At 49.1% G+C, this 19,764-nt stretch overlaps 1 protein-coding gene across 8 annotated transcripts in view; it reads right to left on the minus strand.

Annotated features, from left to right (window-relative positions):
- The window catches only part of LOC147422000 (NAD(P)-binding Rossmann-fold superfamily protein), an 80,674-nt gene that overhangs the window by 12,242 nt on the left and 48,668 nt on the right, over positions 1 to 19,764 (minus strand). For 4 of the 8 annotated variants that reach the window (XR_015186897.1, XR_015186896.1, XR_015186898.1 and 1 more), the window contains exons 6-7: positions 17,362 to 17,424; positions 17,126 to 17,270 (exon numbers count right to left, since the gene is read on the minus strand). Coding sequence is in view for 4 of the 8 variants with exons in the window: in XM_086503839.1 (XP_086359965.1) it covers positions 17,126 to 17,270; positions 17,362 to 17,424 (208 nt within the window). In the remaining 4 variants the exon portion in view is untranslated. Of the gene's footprint in view, positions 1 to 17,096; positions 17,271 to 17,361; positions 17,425 to 19,764 lie in introns of all 8 variants that reach the window. The other 4 variants (XR_015186895.1, XM_086503838.1, XM_086503837.1 and 1 more) reach the window with 1 other exon arrangement.

Raw genomic sequence — 19,764 nt, forward strand, 5'->3', positions numbered from 1 at the left:
GCCCGCTCTATCCTACTCTATTTGGTATGTATATGGATAAGGTTTTTGACTACATTGAGAGAGATGGTGAGAGAGGTGGACCGCTGGCAGGAACATGGATTCCGCTATTGTTATATGCTGATGATATTGTGTTGATCTCTGACTCTCCGGAGGGGATGCAATGTCACTTGGATGCTTTGCATAGGTTTTCCCATGAAAGTGGTTTGTCTGTCGACCTTGGTAAAACCAAGGTCATGGTATTTAATACCACCCCGCAGTGGATCAAGAGATCAGCGCCCGCATTCACATACGGCCAGAAGATGATGAGCGCGTGGCGGTGTGTGCAAGTGAAAGAGCACGCGAGGAAGTGTAGTGTGTGTGCAGAGAGGGGAGGCGAAGGCCAGCAGGAGAGGAAGCGCTAGCAGAAGAGAGAGGGCTCACGTTTTTGGGGAAAACTCAATAAGTGAGTTTTGGGTTTTCCCACTTTTATTATAAGTGACCTTTACAAAATGTGTCCAGGTTCATATTGAACCTTTCCAAAGTATAAAAATGTACAAAAAGGGGTTATTTAGGCCTTTAACCCAACAACCTCCCACTTAAAGGCATAAATGGCGCCTTTAAGCTACACGACTCCCACCATCTCTATGCATAGATGATGGTGGTGAAGTGATACCGCACATCAATATGCTTTGTGCGTGCATGAAACATGGCGTTCTTTGCCAAACATATGGCACTCTGGCTATATCACAACCAAGCATAGGTGCCTTGGCAGGCAAACCAAACTCACTACATAGGCGTGCTAACCAAATAGCTTCTTTGGAAGCTTCAGTGGTTGAAATATGTTCAGCCTCTGTCGTAGACAATGCAACAATCTTTTGCAATCTAGAACACCATGAAACAGCACCTCCCGCAAGAGTAAATACATAGCCACTTGTGGATTTCCGTGTATCCACATCACCAGCCATGTCAGAGTCACAAAATCCTTTCAATTCCATTGGTCCTTTACCATAGCAGAGGCATTTGTTTTTAGTCCCTTTCAAGTACCTCATAATGGACTTTACTGCATCCCAATGTAACCTGCCTGGATTAGCCATAAACCGGCTAACAACTCCCACTGCATGGGCTATGTCAGGCCTAGTAGCAACCATAGCATACATAAGTGGACCACAAGCTGAAGCATAAGGCACACTTTATACGTCATTGGCTTCTTCCTTTGACTTGGGACAATCATCCTTGGAGATTTTAACATATGGCTGTAATGGCATACCAAGAGGCTTTGCTTCAGCCATGTTAAATTTGTCCAGCACCTTTTCAATGTACTTTTCTTGCGACAAATACAATAGGCGCTTGTCTCTTTGCCGTGTAACACGCACTCCAAGTATATGTTCAGCTGCCCCGAGGTCTTTCATTGAAAACGCAAATTTCAACTGCCCTTGAAGAGCATCTATAGTGCTTCGTTTCTTTGCAGCTATCAACATATCGTCTACATAGAGCACAAGAATGATAATGCTGCCATCCTCATCACGTTTGGTATACAAACAATGGTCTGCATGGATTCTTTCGTAACCATGTTTAAGCATGAAGCGATCAAACTTCTTGTACCACTGTCTACATGATTTGTTCAGCCCATACAAGCTTCTATTGAGCATACATACCAAATGTTCCTTGCCAGGGATAACAAAACCCTCGGGTTGCTTCATGTAAAGCTCTTCTTCCACATCACCATGCAAGAAAGCGGTATGTACATCCATTTGGTCCATTTCCAAATCAAGAGCAGCCACTATGGCAAACAATACACGCAAAGTGGTCATCTTCACAACAGGAGAGAACACTTCCTGAAAGTCTATGCCCTTGGTTTGAACATATCCCTTTGCCACAAGCCTTGCCTTATACTTGGGTTTTGCATCAATAGTCTTGATTTTATACACCCATTTGTTAGGAATAGCCTTCCTTCCTTTGGGCAATTCAACCAAATCCCAAGTATGATTAGCATGCAAAGCTTTAATCTCTTCCTGCATAGCAAGCTCCCACTTGTCGCTGTGCTCACATGTCTTTGCCTCTTTATACGTAGGAGGCTCTCCCTCATTTGTCAACATAATGTAAGGCAAAGAGGGGTCATATCAACTCACACGCCGTCTTTGACAAGTAGACCGCCTCACCCAATGATCCACATTATCCGGCAATGGGTTTACATCAGGTGGCACTACAAAATCATCAACAATGGGCTGGTGTACATCATTTTCAGCACCATTTTCAGCATTGTTTCTTGGCTGCAAATGCCCTTCAGGAGCCTCAATTTGCTGTCCAACATCATCTGGCTCAAACACCACTGGATTATCTACATTTTCAGCCATTTGTGGTGCATCCTAAGGGTCAAAAATAGGCCTAACAGGTAGCTGGTCATGCTGAAATTTCACCCTTTTATGGTCATTCTTGAGGCACAATTGTTTTGAAGCAGCCTTGCCTCATTAAAAACAACATCCCAGCTGCGTACAACCCTTTTGAGCTGAGGTAACCAAATCCTGTAACCCATTTCGCCTTCTTCACCATATCCCATGAAGAGGCTTTTAATGGACTTCGCATCTAGTTTACTCCTCATCTCAGGTCTAACATGCACAAAAGCTTCGCAACCAAAAATGCGTAAGTGATCATATGAAGCAGGATTGCCAGACCAAACCTCTTCAGGGATGTCACCTTTCAAAGACATGTGAGGGGATCGATTGCATATATGCACTGCAGTTTTCAAAGCTTCTCCCCAAAATCCATGAGAGAGATTAGCTGTGGACAGCATGCATCTCACCCTCTCACAAAGTGTCCTATTGAATCTTTCAGCCACACCATTAGAAGAGGGGCTGTATGGCACAGTAAGCTCCCTCTTAATGCCCAAATTTTCACAAAACTTGTTAAATTCGGCACTTGTGTACTCCCCCCATTGTCTGTACGCAAGAATTTTAGCTTTCTACCTGTTTGGGTGGTCACAAATGCATGAAATCTCTTAAAGGCAGCAAAGGCTTCATCCTTAGACTTAAGCAAATAAACCCTAATTTTCCTAGAATGATCATCAACAAAGGAGACAAAATAACATGCACCACCCATAGACTTAGTAGGCATGCTACATACATCAGAATGTACAAGATCAAGCACACAAGATTTACGAGAGACACCAAAGTAATAAGAACGCTTTACTTGCTTGCCATATTGACATTCATTACAAAAGTCAGCTTTGTGTCTTTAGCATCAAGCTTGTTCATAGTACAAAGCTTAGAAAGGCCCTTTTGGCTCATATGGCCAAGCCTCTTTTGACACAACTCCATGTGAGAGTTAATTTCAGCCAATGCAATAAACTTGCCCAACACGGCCTTTCCATGCATGCAGTAAAGTGTCCCTTTCTTTGTGCCCTTCACAATCAGCCTTGAGCCTTTAGTAATTTTCCATGACCCTCTCTCAAACAAGATGTTATAACCATGCATATCCATCTGACCAACAGAAAGCAGACTCTTCTTGATTCCCGGTACATATCGAACATCATGCAAGACAAGCTCATTTGTGCCATCTATGGAGAGATGCACAATGCCAATCCCCTCAATGAAACATGTATGATTGTTTCCAAGGTATACATGGCCATGTTTGCCCGCATCAAAACTAGAGAAACACTCCTTGATAGGAGTCACATGAAATGAAGCACCGGAATCAACAATCCAAGTCTGGGACAATGCATCATTGACAATCAACAACGCATCAATAAGATCACTCTTGGTGATCTGTATGTCATGTGAATAAACATTTAAGAGAGGCATCATAGTCATAAGCATCATCATCTGATAAAGTGGCACACAAGATGTCCTCTACATTTGACAGCTCCTCAATCACGACACTAAAAGCCACATTGGCTTTCTCTTTGTCCTTTGAGCTATCCAGTCACCTTTGTGGGTCCCCACGAGAAAGGGACTCCTTTCTGTGTCAAGATATGCAAAGGGGAAGCAACCTCTGCAAACTTTCGAATGAACCGCCTGTAGTACGAACACAATCCCAAGAAGCTTCTAACTTCATGGACATTCTTCAAATCGGGCCAATCACGGATAGTCTCTATCTTGGCCGGATCCATTTGCACTCTTGCTGCTGACACAATGTGTCCCAAAAAGTGTATCTCTGGTAGGAAAAATTCACTTTTCTTCACATTAATCACTAACTTGTGATCTCGTAATGCCTGAAACACCTGAAGCAGATGATCTTTATGTTCTGCCTCATTCTCAGAGAAAACAATGATATCGTCAAAGAAAGTGCCAACAAATAGCCTGTACTCTCGAAAAATCTTGTCCATCATCCGGTTAAATGTCGCAGGAGCATTGGTTAAACCAAAAGGCATCACATAAAACTCAAATAACCCAAAAGTCATCCGAAAGGCTGTCTTGTAGACGTCTCCCGACGTGATTCAAATATGATGATATCCACTCTTCAAATCAATCCTCCTAAAGCACGAGGATCCTTGTAATCTGTCGAGTATATCATCGATCCTAGGAATCGGAAATCTGTTCTTGATGGTGATTTTGTTGAGAGCTCTATAATCGATGCACATTCTCCAAGATCCGTCTTTCTTCAAAACCAACAACACTGGAGAGCAATACGGTGAAGTACTAGGCTGGACAAGACCCTTTTCCAAGAGGTCTTTCACTTGGTTCATAATCTCTTCATTCTGTGCTCGGCTCACACGGTAAGGTGGCCGGTTCAGTGGTGTGCCTCCAAGAATCAGATCAATGGTATGATCTTCAGGACGAGCAAGTGGTAACTCGCCTGCCAGGCCCTCTGAGAAGCAATCGGCATGAGAGTGGAGAAAATCTTGGCGTTCTTTATCAAGTTCAGACATATTTTCCTATCCTCATCACTCAACTCTTTCAAAAAAATCGAGTAAACAAACAGACTGGATTTCATTAATTTAGAAATGGCTGAAGCCGATACAATAGGGACAGACTCGCCCTTCAGTTTTATATCGAGTACAATGGTTCTGCCCTTCTCTGTAGTCAATGTCGCTTTCCTTGCCCGATAGTCGACCACGGCGTTGTTCTTGTGGTACCAGGGAATTCCCAATAGAACATCACAACCTTCCTCAGCCCGCTACTGCTGCTCGCCCCCCCCCTTTGCTATTGCGCCATCGCTCTCCTCCCCCCCCTCCCTCCCCCCGCTGCCCCTTCGCTGCCCCCCCACCCCCTTCAGCCCCTGCGCAATGCCTCTCAACCCACCCGCTGCCCCCCCCTATCTGCGCGCGCTGCCCCATTAGTTGCCGCAGCCCACTGCCCTCCTCTCGCTCTGCCTTCCTCGCTCCATCCCCCACGCTCGCTGCTGCTTGTGCACTCGCACATTGCACGGCTGCCCTCTTCGCCCTCGCTGTCTCCTCATCACCCCCCCCCCCAATCCTCTTCGCCCCGAAGGCCCTCTGCACCTGGCTCGGCAGCACTTTCTCTTCGGAAAAGTGCCTGGCTGACTTGTTTGCAGGTTTCTTCTTCGCCGCCCGCTTCTTCGACTCAGCAGTAGACACAGATGGAGGCTCCAGCTTCACCTCAGAGGGACTCGCCTGAAGCCCCCTCGCCCGACCCCGCTGAGCCCACCATTCGACTTGCTCTTACGCCGGCAGAGCAAGCGAGCCTTGCCACAGAGGTAGAACGCTTGCAGGCGACTTCTGTCATCTGCAAGGTTCTCGGCACTCGTCCCAGCAGAGGAGAGCTGCGAGACCTTCTCCAGGCCCGCCTCCTCGCAGAGGTGGGCAAGATCTTGGATGTCCACATTCTCGGACGGGGGTACTACCAGATTGAGTTCGAGACTTCCGAGATGGCCTCCAAGGTCATAGCTATGAGTCCATTGGCCATCCGAGCATCACGCGCCCACTTTCGACAGTGGCGACATGGTTTTGACCCGTCTTCGGATGTGCTAGTAGAGGAGGCGGACATCCCCATCTCAGTCTGCTTTCCAGGTTTACGGAGGGAGTACCTTCCACTTCTCTCCACGATTGGCTCCGCCATCGGAACTGTCCTGGAGACACCTCGTACGGCAGCATCAGTAGCTGCCAAGGCGGCTGGCATCCCTTTAGTTCGAGTTTTGGTCAGAGATACCCACACGCTCCCGAAGGTCATCCTTCTGCCTCGGGTGAGTGGGGGTTGGTTTAGACAGAGTGTGGAGTACTCGGGTCTCCCGAACCAATGCTTCATTTGCAGACAGATGGGCCACCTAGCGAAGGCCTGCCCACGGAGGAGACCACGACCCGCACCCCAACCTCAGCCCCAGCCTGCCAAGGCTGGGCCGCAGCCACAGCCAGCGACAAAGCACAGATTCAGCGCCACCCTCCGAGCCTGGGGCTCCAGCGGAGGAGGGGTGGCAGCAAGCCCGTGGCCGTCGACGCCAGGGGCCACAGCGACAGCCTGGCACTCAGAGTGGCCCCCAGGTGCCTACTCAGCAGCAGTGGGTTCCCACGGGGAACCGCTTTGGTCCTCTTGAGCAGGAGGAGCCCCCTACGCCAGCCACCACCTCCGCTTCACCCTCGCCAGCCGCTCCGCCTTCCGATCTCCCCTCCTCCTCATGCCCTCCCCCGCCCTCTGCTACCGCTCACTCCCCACCTCGCCCCCCCCATGTCTCTGCCGCCCCACCCCGCTTCTCCTCTCCCCCGCCCCCCCCCCCCCCCAGCCCCTTCTCCCCCTCCTCCTGCTTCAGTACCATAGTCGGCTCAGGAGACTGGACCCTCGCCGGCGGCTAGGAGATCTCTTGGCAGCGCCTTCGCCACGAGTCGCCTAGCGAGAGAGGGTCAGCCCTTCATGCGGCCCCCTCTGCAGATTCAGACATCTCCTCTTGCAGCTATCCCTCGTGGTTTGACGAGCATTGACCTCCGACGCCGCTGGGATTTCTTCGATTACGGGTTTACTCGTTTTCTTGGCGATTCTGCAGCAGACCACGAGGCAGCCTGCTTCAGAGTCCACGCTTTGTTCCTCGCCGCTAGGGGGACAGAGGCCTTGGACTCAGCAGTTGGTTTCTCCTTCCCCCTCTGTGGCAGGACTGAGACAGAGTGGTCCCTCGACTCAGTGGTGGGATGGTTGCATACACAGGTTCTCGAGTTCTCTCACTACATGGGAGAACTTGGCGTTACAGATTTGCTGCAGACTTTGTGGCCACTGGCCAAGTTTGCGGTGACACCCCCAGATTCAGCAGGATGTAGACACATTGTGGTGTACTTTTTTGCTGATACGCAGTGTTTGCCTTGCTATGTATTCATTCATGAGGACTCCTGGACAGAGGAGGTTGCTTTACGCACGGCTCGCTCTACTTGGGCTTGGACCAGGCACTCACTGCAGTCTCGCCTATCTAGAGGACGCTCGGATGCGGATTACTCCCCATCCAAGCCTGCTTCGAAGATAGCTCGTCTTGCTGCTACGGCAGCATCTGTTCTCTCTCGCTCCCCATGAGGATCGTCTCGTGGAACGTGCAAGGACTAGGTGGGCCCCAGTTTTAGCGACAGCGGAGCCGATTGCGTCAGGAGCTTCAGCGTTGCCTTGTGGGAGGAGAGATTGATCTCCTTATGCTTCAGGAGCACCATTTGTCTGAGAGCCGCATTCGGCGATGTGGTCAGATTTTGCGTGGACGCTATGATACCTTTTGGTCAGCTGCTTTTGGACCTGGAGGCATCCAGGGTGGGGTATGTATGACTATTGCGGACTCATTACAGCAGGCCATTGTGGGCAGAGGGATTATTGTACCAGGCAGGGCTCAGTGGATTACTATGCAGGTTCAGGGTAGCCTTGTGGGTTTCCTGAACATCTATGCGCCCAATGTGGCGAGTGCTCGTGCAGAGTTTTGGTCACAGATTGTTGAGTCTTTGCCACAGGTTGACCAGTGGTGTGTAGGAGGGGACTTCAACATGTTGGAGGACCCTTCTGACAGGATCGGAGGCAGCCATGCTACTTTGCATGGAGTCGAGTTAGCAGCTTGGGAGAGGTTATGTATGACGTTGAGGGTCTCGGATACATGGCAGCATTCTGGCTTTGTGAGGCCTCCAGAGAGTCTTGCCTTCTCTAGATCGGACCGCAGAGTGGGAGGAGTGAATCTATCGCGCATAGATCGCTTCTACACTAGTGACCACTTCAGTGACTTGGGGGGATCAGTGGGCATCCTGGCAGGGACATCCTTCTCGGACCATGCACCAGTGATCCTCACAGTGGCAGACAGGCAGAGGAGTGGGAGCACGATGCTTCGCATCCCAGAGCGGGTCTTGTTGGACTCAGCACTCAGAGAGAGGGTCGAGGCTCTATGGACAGAGGGCATGGACAGCCAGGCTCCACCTGCAGACAGAGTGGCCTCAGGCCTAGCTCAGCTTAGCCACTTCTTTCTCCAGGAGTCTCTGGCTCGATGGGCTGCAGCGAGAGAGGAGGAGCAACGTCTCAGACGAGGCATTGCTTCACTACAGAGGATGCAGGAGCAGCATCCAGACAGTCCATGGTTGGAGGAGCAGTTACAGCAGGCTCGACAGGAGCTTGCTTGCACAGAGGAGAGGCGCCATGAGTTTGCCTTTCACCGACAGGCATCTCAGTGGACTCAGGTGGGTGACAGAGTGACAGGTGCTTTTTTTGAGACAGTGGGACCTCGGCACTCGCATGCCAAGGTCAATCAGTTGAGGAGACCCGATGGGTCAGTTGTTTGCGAGCCAGAGGAAATGCGTGCAGTTGCTACTGACTTTTACCGTGAGCTACTGTCGGCTGAGCCCGAGTCAGAGAGACAGGATGCATGCAGGGAGCAGGTTTGGGCACAGATGCCTTGTCTTGTGACTGAGGAGATGTGGCAGAGGCTTGAGTTACCTCTTCAGCTTGAGGAGCTGCACACGGCTCTTAGGGCCCTCCCTCGTGGTAGCTGTCCAGGTGAGGATGGGCTGACTTTCAGCTTCTTCTTGGAGTACTGGGACCTGCTTGGCCCAGATCTTTGTAGTGCCTTTCAGTACATTCTGCACACATGAGTGATTCCGGATAGCATGAGTGAGGGCCTGATTTACCTCATTCCAAAGGAGGGTGGCTCCTTGGATGAGATTCGACAGTGGCGCCCCATCACCATTCTCAACTCAGCCTACAAAATTCTTGCCAAGGTTCTGAGTTTGAGGATTCAGCCACTTTTGGAGAGCCTTATACATGGGACTCAGACAGGTTTTGTCAAGGAACGCAGTATCCTTGACAACATCTTCACTTTTTGGGAGGCTTCTGCCCTTGCACGGCTCCGTGGGGAGGACCTTGTGATTCTTCTTCTCGATTTTGAGAAGGCATATGACAGAGTTGACTGGGACTTTCTAGAGGGCACGCTACGCAGGATGGGCTTCTCAGAGGCTTGGATCAGAGGGGTGTCAGCTTTGTACAGACAGGCTCACAGTCAGGTGCTTTTGGCAGGAGGTAGAGGTGAGCGCTTCATGCTCACACGATCGGTCAGACAGGGTTGTCCTCTTGCCCCCTTTCTCTTTCTGTTCTATGCGGAGGCGATGAGCAGATTTTTGGTGTCAGAGCAGGTTGGTTTGAGGGGCTTAGCACTCCCTATACGGGGAGATGAGCTTCTGGACGCTGAGTTTGCCGACGACTCAGCCTTGTACTTAGAGGGCTAGGAGGCCAATTTACACAGATGTGGGCAGGCTTTGGAGACCTTCTGCTGTGCATCGGGCGCACTGATCAACTGGAGAAAGACAGTGGCTTTCTCAGTTGGTAGTGCTCTTGTGCCAGATTGGATGCCAGGAGAGGGTTTCAGGTGGATTCCTCCAGGGACTGCAGTTCGGTACTTGGGTTGTCAGGTTGGTTTGGATTTGTCCCCCGAGCAGCAGATTGCTCCTCTTCTCCTGTCCATCAGGAGAAAGCTGTTACATTGGAGCTCAGCACGACTTTCGCTGGCTGGTAGAGTAGTAGTTGCCAACCAGGTGTTGTTGGCGACTATGTGGTACATCACTTCTTGCTGGATCTTCTCGAGTTCTTGCATCAGCCAGGTAGAGAGGCTGATCAGGAACTTCCTTTGGTCAGGTCGCGACACTCAGATTGCCCGAGCCAAGGTGGCTTGGTCGGTCATCACACTTCCTTGTTCTCAGGGAGGGCTTGGGATCATTGATCCAGCACAGCAGAGCAGAGCCCTTCTTGGGAAGTTCGTCGTCAGAGGACTTCTTCCAGGCGAGGAGCCCTGGAGGGAGTTCTTGTTGCAGAGGCTTCGTGCCAGGGTGCCTCAGTCAGGAGGCCCTTGGCAACCTTCGACCAGATGGATCTTTACAGAGTTGCGCCGAGTTGGTTTGAGCAGGAGACTGGAGGACCGATTCGCTGTGAGTTTGCTTCGTTCTTGGGAGATATTGCGGCGTGGCCTAGAGCAGCGACAGCCGACGTGCACGGAGGAGCGCCTACGGCAGCCCCTCGTCTGAAACCCCATGGTTAGCACGCAGAGAGGCCACTTGGTTGGGAGTAGGCCTCATGTTTCTTGGGGTCCCATGGCCGCAGGTCCAGCGCGCTCTCTAGATGACTGGCTAGAGTTCACAGGTTTGTCAGAGGAGGTGCAGGTTGTCGAGCTACAGGGCATGAGAGGGGTTCAGAGCATGTGTCAGGACATCTCAGAGTCAGTTCCAGCTGATTGGCTCACGCCTCTCGAGCCAGTAGCACCCCGTGGATGGGAGCCTTCACACGACTGGAGGTTCTCATTTCAGTCAGGGCTTGCTCAGAGACTGTCCCAGCCCTGTTCTTCGAGCTTCAGGGTGGGGGACGATTACAGAGAGTTGCAGTAGAGGCCCCGCAGGTAGCAGAGTGTTGTTTCCAGAGGATCCGAGTTGTGGGCATCTGTGGGAGGACTTGCGTCATAGACCCTGACCCAGCAGCTCTTGAGACAGGACACTGGAGGCTATGGGCTTGGGAGTGCTGTCCATTGGCACGAGTACAGTGGGATCCTGGTGAGTGGCTTTGGAGGGACCCATTCTCTTCTGCAGACCGCCCAGGAGTCCCTTTCTTTCAGTACACTGTTCGGCTTGGACGTCATATACTTGCAGCAAAGAGAGAGGCCCGCCCTGCTGCAGCACGTCATTGGCAGGAGGAGGGTCTAACAGTTGAGTTCTTGGCAGCTTTTTGGCAGAGGCTGTGGGACTCCAAACAGCCGAGGCACGTCACCTTGTTCCAGTGGTTGGTTGCACACAGAGCCACAGCAGTAGGGAGCTGGCTTGTACATAGTGGTCTCTCGGCCGCATGTACAGCCTGTGACCAGCTGGTGGAGAGTCAGTGACACTGTCTTTGGGACTGTCCCTCGGCCCAGCAGGTGTGGCTACGAGTTCTTCGGCTGATGCCTGCCCTCTCCACGGCTCGACAGTACACTTGGGGGCCGGCGGCTTGGTCCACCCTCACGGGCCCGGCACTTCAGTTTGAGCTATCTTCCACCAGCAGGATGATAGTGATACAGGGGGGTCGACCTACACTCCAGCCTGCTACAGACCTTACTCCACAGGAGTGGAGCAGTGAGAGAGCGGAGTGTTGGGAGCTCATCAGCGGCCTAGCTCTCTGGTTCATCTGGCGGGCCCGTTGTTTCCGCATCTTTGAGGCTCGCCATGTACCACCAGCAGAGACTGTTCGTGACTTTTGGCTAGAGCTGATCCATACTCTCAGAGGACAGCTTGAGGGACTACAGGGCAGCTCCGACCGCATGCGGGAGCGCCGCGAGGCTTTCCTTCGACTCTGGCGCCCTGGGCCGTTTTACTCCATGGTCCAGGGGGTGCTCAGATGGCACTACTGTCCACCTGTGTGGCTTTTCCCTCCTCCCATCTCTTGATTTAGCCCCATTGTATATATGCTGTTTTTTCATTGGGAGTGTCTCCCCATCATGCTTGTTGTAGCCCTCTCTTGCAGAGGTGGATGTAGCCCTAAGGGCAGCTTTCATTAACTAATAGAAGGATCTTTTTCTCGGAAAAAAAAAAAAAAAAAAAAAAAATCACAACCTTCCAAAGGCATTATTTAAAAGTCCTCATGCCCCAAATACCCCTGACAATGCAACCGAAGTTTGCCAATGACACGTGTAATGGCTACGTCCCTGCCGGGTGCCGCTAGAACTGCCTCCGCAAGTGGTATCATCCGATTGGGAGTGATCTCGAGCCGTGCCGCCAATTCCGGTGAAATGAAGTTGGCCTTGGCTCCTCCATTAAAGAAGATTAGGGCTTCTTGATCTTTCACTTTGCCCCAAGCTCGGTAAAGTTCTGTACTCTCGTCCAACGAGCTGGGATCGGTACCCACGCAATCTGGAACCAGTCCTATTTTCATCTTGCCTTTTCTTTCACGTTCCTCAGCTGCTCTCGAGCTCTCAGGCCTTTCGCCGTCCTTGTCATTCTGTTCTTTCTGTGCCTTTTTAGGGCACTTCGTGGAGATATGTCCAGTTTCCTTGCATCCAAAGCACTTCCCTTCCCTGATGTAGCGAGCCCGCTTCTGAGGAGTAAGCTTGGGTCGTGCATCCTTCTTTTCTCGGTTTCTACTTTCATTTGTCGAAGTCTGTTCGGCTCTTTGTGTCATGATCTCATCAGTGGGGTAGGTCAGACTGCCAGAGTAAATGGCAAAACTCCGTTTCGCATGACTCATCAACTCCTGAATGGAAGCTGACTTCTGTTCCAAGCAGTGATCTCGGATCTCTGTAGGTAGTTGCCATTTTCAGGTCCTTGGCAAAATTAAGCATCATCTTTGTTGCGTCGCCGATCAATCGTTGACGCTCCATCTCTCGACGCTCCGCCTGAGTAGGCCTAGGCGGGCCATACTCCTTGCTGGAATCTTCATTGTGATCCCTTCCCGCATCTCCAGATGCAGAGGGAGTTGGTTGATCTTTGCCTGAAGCCATAGGTGCCGCGGAAAAAAAAATATTTGGGATCGGATTTCCCGTAGAAGAGAAATCAGTCGCTCTGATACCACTGTAACAGACTTGGACACTCCAAGTCAAGAATCTACCGCGACAGCACCAAATAGCCACTTCAAAACCGTTCACAGTTCACAATTTATTCAACACTGGCACGGCGGAGTTCCGTGCCTAGAGATATTGGTCCCAAAGACTGGCGCCCCTTTCGGTATTTCTTTTTGTATTAATCTGAGTTCAAAGTACAAGAGTGCGGGCAGGCGCTCACACTTAGACTCTGCGTCCAGATGCTTTGAGTTGTGAGAGGCCTGCTCACATATTTAAAAGTACTAGGGATGCCAAAAGCAGAGCCCCAAAAACTGAAATCAAAAGCTTTCAATAAAGCGTTAGCAAATTTCCACCGCAAGCACAGAATTCAGCCTAGCGTTTTTGGATCAGCAAGACCAACCAACGTTTTTGCACATCTTCGCGACGACAGAACCAACAAGTAGATCAGCGTTTTCAGCAGTTAGAACCCGCGGTAGAAGTTCCAAACCTCATAGATCTCACCTTCCCGCAGCAGTTCCTCGCCGCACGGTCAGATCCAGCGTAGTTTGCAGATTTAGCCCGGAAAACGCAGATTTCAGCATCTGCGTTTTCAGCGCATCGTCGTCGCATCGTCGCCATCGACATAGACTCAGAATTCAGCAGATAAAAGATTTGCAGATTTCAGCCCGTCTCGTCGTCGTTGACATCGTCGGCAAGTCCTAGCATTGCAGAGATTTGTGCAATCAATAGTAGACCGCTCTCGCCATAGAGAGTGGGGTCTTCGGAGGAGGGTTTGACAACATGCTGGTGTCGTATTCTTCTCTCTCTATCTCTCAGTCTCAGCACCTTCATCCACAGTGTTCACCACTTTGTTTGTGTCCATTGCACTCTCTCACTAAAGGAACGGCTCTCCCTTCCGTAAGTAAAAGGAACCTTGAGCACAATTCGGAGCACTCATCTTGAGCAAAGTTCAACATTCACTTCCGCTGCACCTTACAGCGGCACATTACCTAGAGTGACGGGATACCATTGAGAGACTACTTGTAGGCAGGATATGAGATCAATGCATAGAGGACGGGGGTCAGGAGGTGAGGTAGTCCTATTTGAGGAGGAGCTTCGACCCCTCATTCGTATTAATCAGAGAGATAGCAAGCCAGATATATGTGGGTCAGAGTGAGAGCAGAGACAGGGAGGCCACTCTACATTGCAATATGCTATTTTTCCCCCAGCACATCTCATTATGCATCACCCAAGAGGCAGTCACTCTACATGATATTGGATGAGGACATATGGGAATTCTCTAGGGATGGAGATGTCATTCTTTTAATAGACTTTAATGCCAGGACGAGCCAGTCTTAGACAGCTTTCTACGATACCTCAAAGGAAATGATGAGAGAACTGGATGTCAGTGATATGGGACTCGCCAAGTGTTCGCAGGATGAAGAGCACATTGAATATGGGGAATATCTGACAGATTTGGGGACCGCACATGGACTTGCCATCTTGAACGGCCTCCAAAGATTTCCAGCGTCGAGTGGGTTCACTTGTTTTCCTCATAGACATGGGGCTAGCACAATGGATTATGTTTTGTCTCAGCCCAGTTTCATATCCTCTATATAGGACTTTACAATCCGGCCCACGCCTATTGGGCTAGCAGTAAATCATGCTCTCCTCACGTTTACCGTCTCATTCCAGTTCACCACAGCTCAACCGGCACAAACATCTCCGCATACCTGATACACTTTTACTTCGCTGACTGATTCTGTCTACATAGATGGCATCTGTAGACGCTTATGCACACAGGATCCAGGGAGACCTCTAGGGGAGCTCACTTGTATATTGACAGAGACACTAAAGGATGCAACAACAGAGGCATACCCACACACTGAGCCTGGGCAGCGACGACGTTCTAGGAGCATGCCCCAGAATAGCTGGTATGATGAGGAGTGCAGAGAGACCAGAGCTCGACTTCAGAGGGAGGTACTTCTAGGAGTCATTACTCACAGGCAGTCACGGATTGCTTCTCGGCGTTTGATACGACGGAAGAAGAGGGCATTTCTAGCTCGACTAGAGCAAGCTTTGTATCAGTTGTTTTTGAGCCAGTATTCAGGCCAGGCAGGGCGACTCTTCATGAGCACTCCCCCCCACCAATCATCACTTCTATGGAGGTATGGGGTCAGTATGCATCATCCCTCTACACAGTTTTAGGGCAGCCAGCTCTTCCAGATCCGCCAGAGCCATGCCCACACACGTGCTTTCTTTACGGCCGAGATGGTAAAGAAAGCCATTGACAGGATGAAGACTAGGAGAGCATATGATCACGATGGCCTAGTAGCAGAGCATTTTATACATGCCAAAGATCTGCTTGCAGGGATTCTAGCAATGATATTCAACTGTGCCATGTGCGAGGGCCTACCTGACACTGGTTGCACAGAGTACAGAGCAGCGCGCGGGTCAGAGCATGCATGGGGCTGCTTGCAGGTTGCACAGAACAGCGCACAGGGCACAGTTGAGCAACGCGCAGGCCACAGCAAAGCAGCACACGGAACCACAACAAAGCCAGCATGCAGGTCACACTAGGTCGCATGCATGCCACGGTAGACGCATTAGGTTTTCAGCCTACCTGAGCACAAAAGAAGGGCGTGCAGAGCATGCAGTAGGACGTGCTTACAATTTCATAAAGAGAGGGATTAGGGTTTCACCATAGCCGCGCATAGGTTTCGCCAGCTCTCTCTCTCGGGGATGCAACATCATTTGGATGCATTGCATGTATTTGCACAGGACAGTGGCTTGTCTGTGAACCTTGGTAAGACCAAGGTAATGGTGTTTAACACTACGGCACAGTGGGTAAGGAGGTCCGCCCCCACTTTTACATATGGTCAAGAGACTCTGGAGTATGCGGATACATATACTTATTGGGGTGGTTTTCAGTGGTCTAGTATTTTCCCTGAGGCGTGCAGCAGATAAGAGATTGACCAGAGCCTATGCAGCATTGGGGAGACTTGAGAGGATATGTTATCACGTTCAGTTCCAAGAACCTCGGACAAAGCTTTGTCTCTTTGACACTTTGGTCACTTCGGTCATGCTGTAGGGAGTGGAGATATGGGGCCCCTCAGTTGATCATCATAGCACAGCTGGCAGTACTGATGGATGGAGATGTATGGAGAGGCCCTTGGTGTCTATGATTTCTCGGATGATTAGGGCCAAGGCCTCAGTACCACATGACATTGTTAGGGCGGAGCCCGCTGCTCCTCCATTGGTAGTGGAGGCACTCACTCGATCAGTTTCATTTATACATAGCACTTGGGCTCTCCCTAGAGACAAATATGCTTGATTAGCACTAGAGTCTTCGCGACAACTGGCATTGCAGGGAGATAGATCATGTTGGTATGCAGAGATGGAATCTTTGTTTCAGTTACATGGCTTTAGTATGGATCGGCTACCCAAATTTTCGTACTCTCTGGATGCCCCCTCCATACTATGAGATACGAGGCCGCTTTCACTGTCTATTCAAAGAGGGTTTTGGACCACTCTCTAGAGTCATGAGATACTAGGATCAGAGATGCCTCGGATTCTACTTATTGGAGATTCGCAGACACAGAGAGGACCTCTTGAAGAAGGGAACAATGAGAGAGATCCAGCGACAACGACAGATTACAGATTTCTTTTAATCACAGACAGAGGAGTTCGAGCAACCCCCACAGCAGAGCAGCACCAGAGGCATCAAAGGCATACTGCTTGATCGGGCGATGAGAGTTGGGGCGGTCCCGTCACCCACGAATGAGGGGGCCGTCTCGACATCGACACAGATTGCGACAGAGGATCCATACCATACTGGCGCGACATAGGAGCCGTCCCGACAGAGTGCTTACCTTGGAGGACATTGAACCTCTATAGCTTTTTGGATACTGATGTATATGTATATGATGCCTCTACTGTCACAGAGCTCCATTGTATCAGCTCACCCTTTGTATCAGCTTTCACCCCACCTCTACCCACTATTTTCTTTTCAGTTCTTTGTACTTTGAAGTTTCTACCCAGACCTGTATTAGATTCACCACATGTAAACTTTTGGTCTCATAGGTCATTTTGGCCTTTTGAAGACGTTAATATTACATTTCATTTCATACACACGCACACACACAAATCTGGATGTATCTAATTGGTCCTATAGGTCAAGTTTGGCCTCTAAAGGATGTCAATATGACTTCGTTTCTCTTTTCACAACATCATACCTCTTTGAAATTGAAGCCCTTCAGCCCACCTGGTTCATCTCGTAATGTTGCAGATCTTACTATCGTGCAAGGAATACCAAGATTTCTAATGGCTGCCTCTTCTTCTTCTGCCTGCCGCCTAGCCTTCATGTTAAGCAGTCCAGCCAAGCCTCCCGCATTGCTATAAGCAGCAAACTGTGCAAATGTTAGGATAATCCCTTTGTCCATTAATCTTGCAGCTCAAACAGAAATTCAAGACATTGAGACGCCATAGCTTTTAGAGAACCTGAGATAAAAACACAATATGTTCTATTCCTTCGGTGATTTCTTTATCTGCAAGCGCGCCTACCTGGAAAAAGGAGAAGGCGATAGCTTCATATATGATTGAAAACCAGCATTGATAGAATTCTGCTAGGCCTAATAAGTCAAAGCAAAATAAAGCTCGCCATTATGATGGTTTGACCTCACAATAAATTCGTACTAATATATTGTGCTGAAAATTATGTCTGCATGTTGAATTTGTCAAACATAACAAGAAACTTGGATTTAAAAAGTTGAAAAAATATAATCATGTCGCAATAGCACACCCTAAAAGACTACTCCCAAAACATGAATATCAGCGTCTACAAAGACATGTGAACAGAAGGTTAGGTAACCCCGATTCAACAATCTGGGATTAAAAAGAACTAAAGCTATAAAAAATAGAGAAAACCTGATAGTATCAAGCAAACTAAAGCAAATGCCCTGTATATTTGTTAGATTGAAGGGCTGATTAGGCTGCGTTTTTTTTCAGCCAGCATGACGGCGACTTGGGGTGTGTTTTCATCACGAAAAGCACCCTTGGATCAGCATTTTTGCATCAAGATGGAGCTGATTGGTTTTTATTGCAATTTTGTCGCAAAGAACCCTTGCGTACCTGCATTTTTCAGCCAGTACACAACCGCAGAGAGGAATTGGACAAGATCTAGGCTGAATTTTGAGGACCAGAAGGGACTCAAGTGCGACTGTTCCTGCCCAATACCTTTGCAGATTTTCAGCCAGCTGGTTGGAGACAGTGAGCGGCTGAGGAGGCTAATTTTGGACTGATTTTAGCTGGTATACCTGCCCTTGAGAGGCAACACAGTTGAGACGACGAAACCCTATTTCTTGCCGCAAATAGCTCAAAATGAGCTCGCAGCGTGGTTTGAAATTTTTTTGCCCTTCCAGAGCATTGATATTTGCATCCATGTGCGCGTCGATATCATAGTCGATATTTGCGATACGCATATCGGCGCAAATATTGACGCTGACTAATTTACCAAAAAGCGTTGATGCCTTGAAGGGCCTCTAGCAGTTTTTTACATGATGATTGAGAAGATGACAGGTAGAAAAATCAAAGCTCTAATGTCAGACAATGGAGGAGAATTTTTATCCAATGAATTCAGCCAATGCCTCCTTTAACATGGCATCAAGAGATAATTAACTGCAGCCATACTCCTCAAAAAAATGGAGTAGCAGAGAGGAAGAACAGGATACTCTTGTAGCAGTCAGGTGTAACAAAGGACTTAGCAATAGCTACTGGGATGAAGCTATCAACAGTATTCTACTTGATGAATAGGTCTCCTACGAAGACTTTGAAGGGACTCACGCCATATGAAGCCCTACACAAGGTAAAGCTGAAGGTACATCATCTAAGAGTCTTGCATTTGCTAAGAGGAGGAATCTTGATGACAAGTCGAGGAGATGCATGCTTGTTGAGTGATGTGAGAAAAATTTACAAGCTATACGATCCAATTAAGAAGGTTTCATTCATGTCGAGGGATGTCATATTCAATGAATCCATATCAAATAGTGAAAATGATAACTGAATCCACAAAGTCATACATCAAACCATATTAAAGACTACCAAAGCTAGAGAGAGAGAGAGAGAGAGAGAGAGAGAGAAATGAAATGAAATGTTATATTAAACGTCTTCAAAAGACCTATGAGACCAAACTGATACAAAAATGGTGAATCTGTTACAATGTCTGGGTACCTTAGTACTAAAGTACTAAGTGTGAAGAGTGTGAAAGAGTGAAAATAAATGTGAAAAACTAAATACAAAGTAGTAAATAGACTTCTTAGGAGCATTCTAGGTGTCTGGCTAGAATGCTTCTAATCCTTGTTGTAGTCTCCTCCGATGGAGTGTGCTTCTGCATCTTGGTTGTGGTCGTCTCGATTTCCTAAGCTCAGTCGCTCTGTCAATTAGGGTGCCTTTGGTATGAATATTGGTACTCCTTTGTGCTGGCTGTTGGCCTCTTGTTTCTCCATCCACTCTTGCTTCTCTCGATCCGAAGAAATCTGTGATCTGCCTCTGAGGCTGTAGTGCTCTTTGTTTTCTCATTAGATTATCCTTGTGCCGATGTAGTTCCAATAGGTACAAGCCTAAGCATCTTTGATCTTGGTATTGCATGATTCTATCTAGAGGTCCAAAGCCTTCTTTCAAGAGGCAATGAAAACGGCCCCGTATCTCATAGTATACTGTGCAATGGCATATATAGTGTAATTCTGTCTCCGGCTCCATCCCGCACAACTTGCAAATTCTGCTCTCAGGTGGGATTCCCCTAAATCTGCCAAATTCAATTTCCAACTGGTGTGAGGATGTGAGAATCTGACCAATAGCACATCTCAAACCATGAGATAGGTGGGTATCTATGTAACTCGGGCGAAT

Source organism: Adiantum capillus-veneris, chromosome 27 (genome assembly GCF_014529385.1).
Source record: "Adiantum capillus-veneris isolate H3 chromosome 27, ASM1452938v2, whole genome shotgun sequence".
Taxonomy (NCBI): Eukaryota; Viridiplantae; Streptophyta; class Polypodiopsida; order Polypodiales; family Pteridaceae; genus Adiantum; species Adiantum capillus-veneris.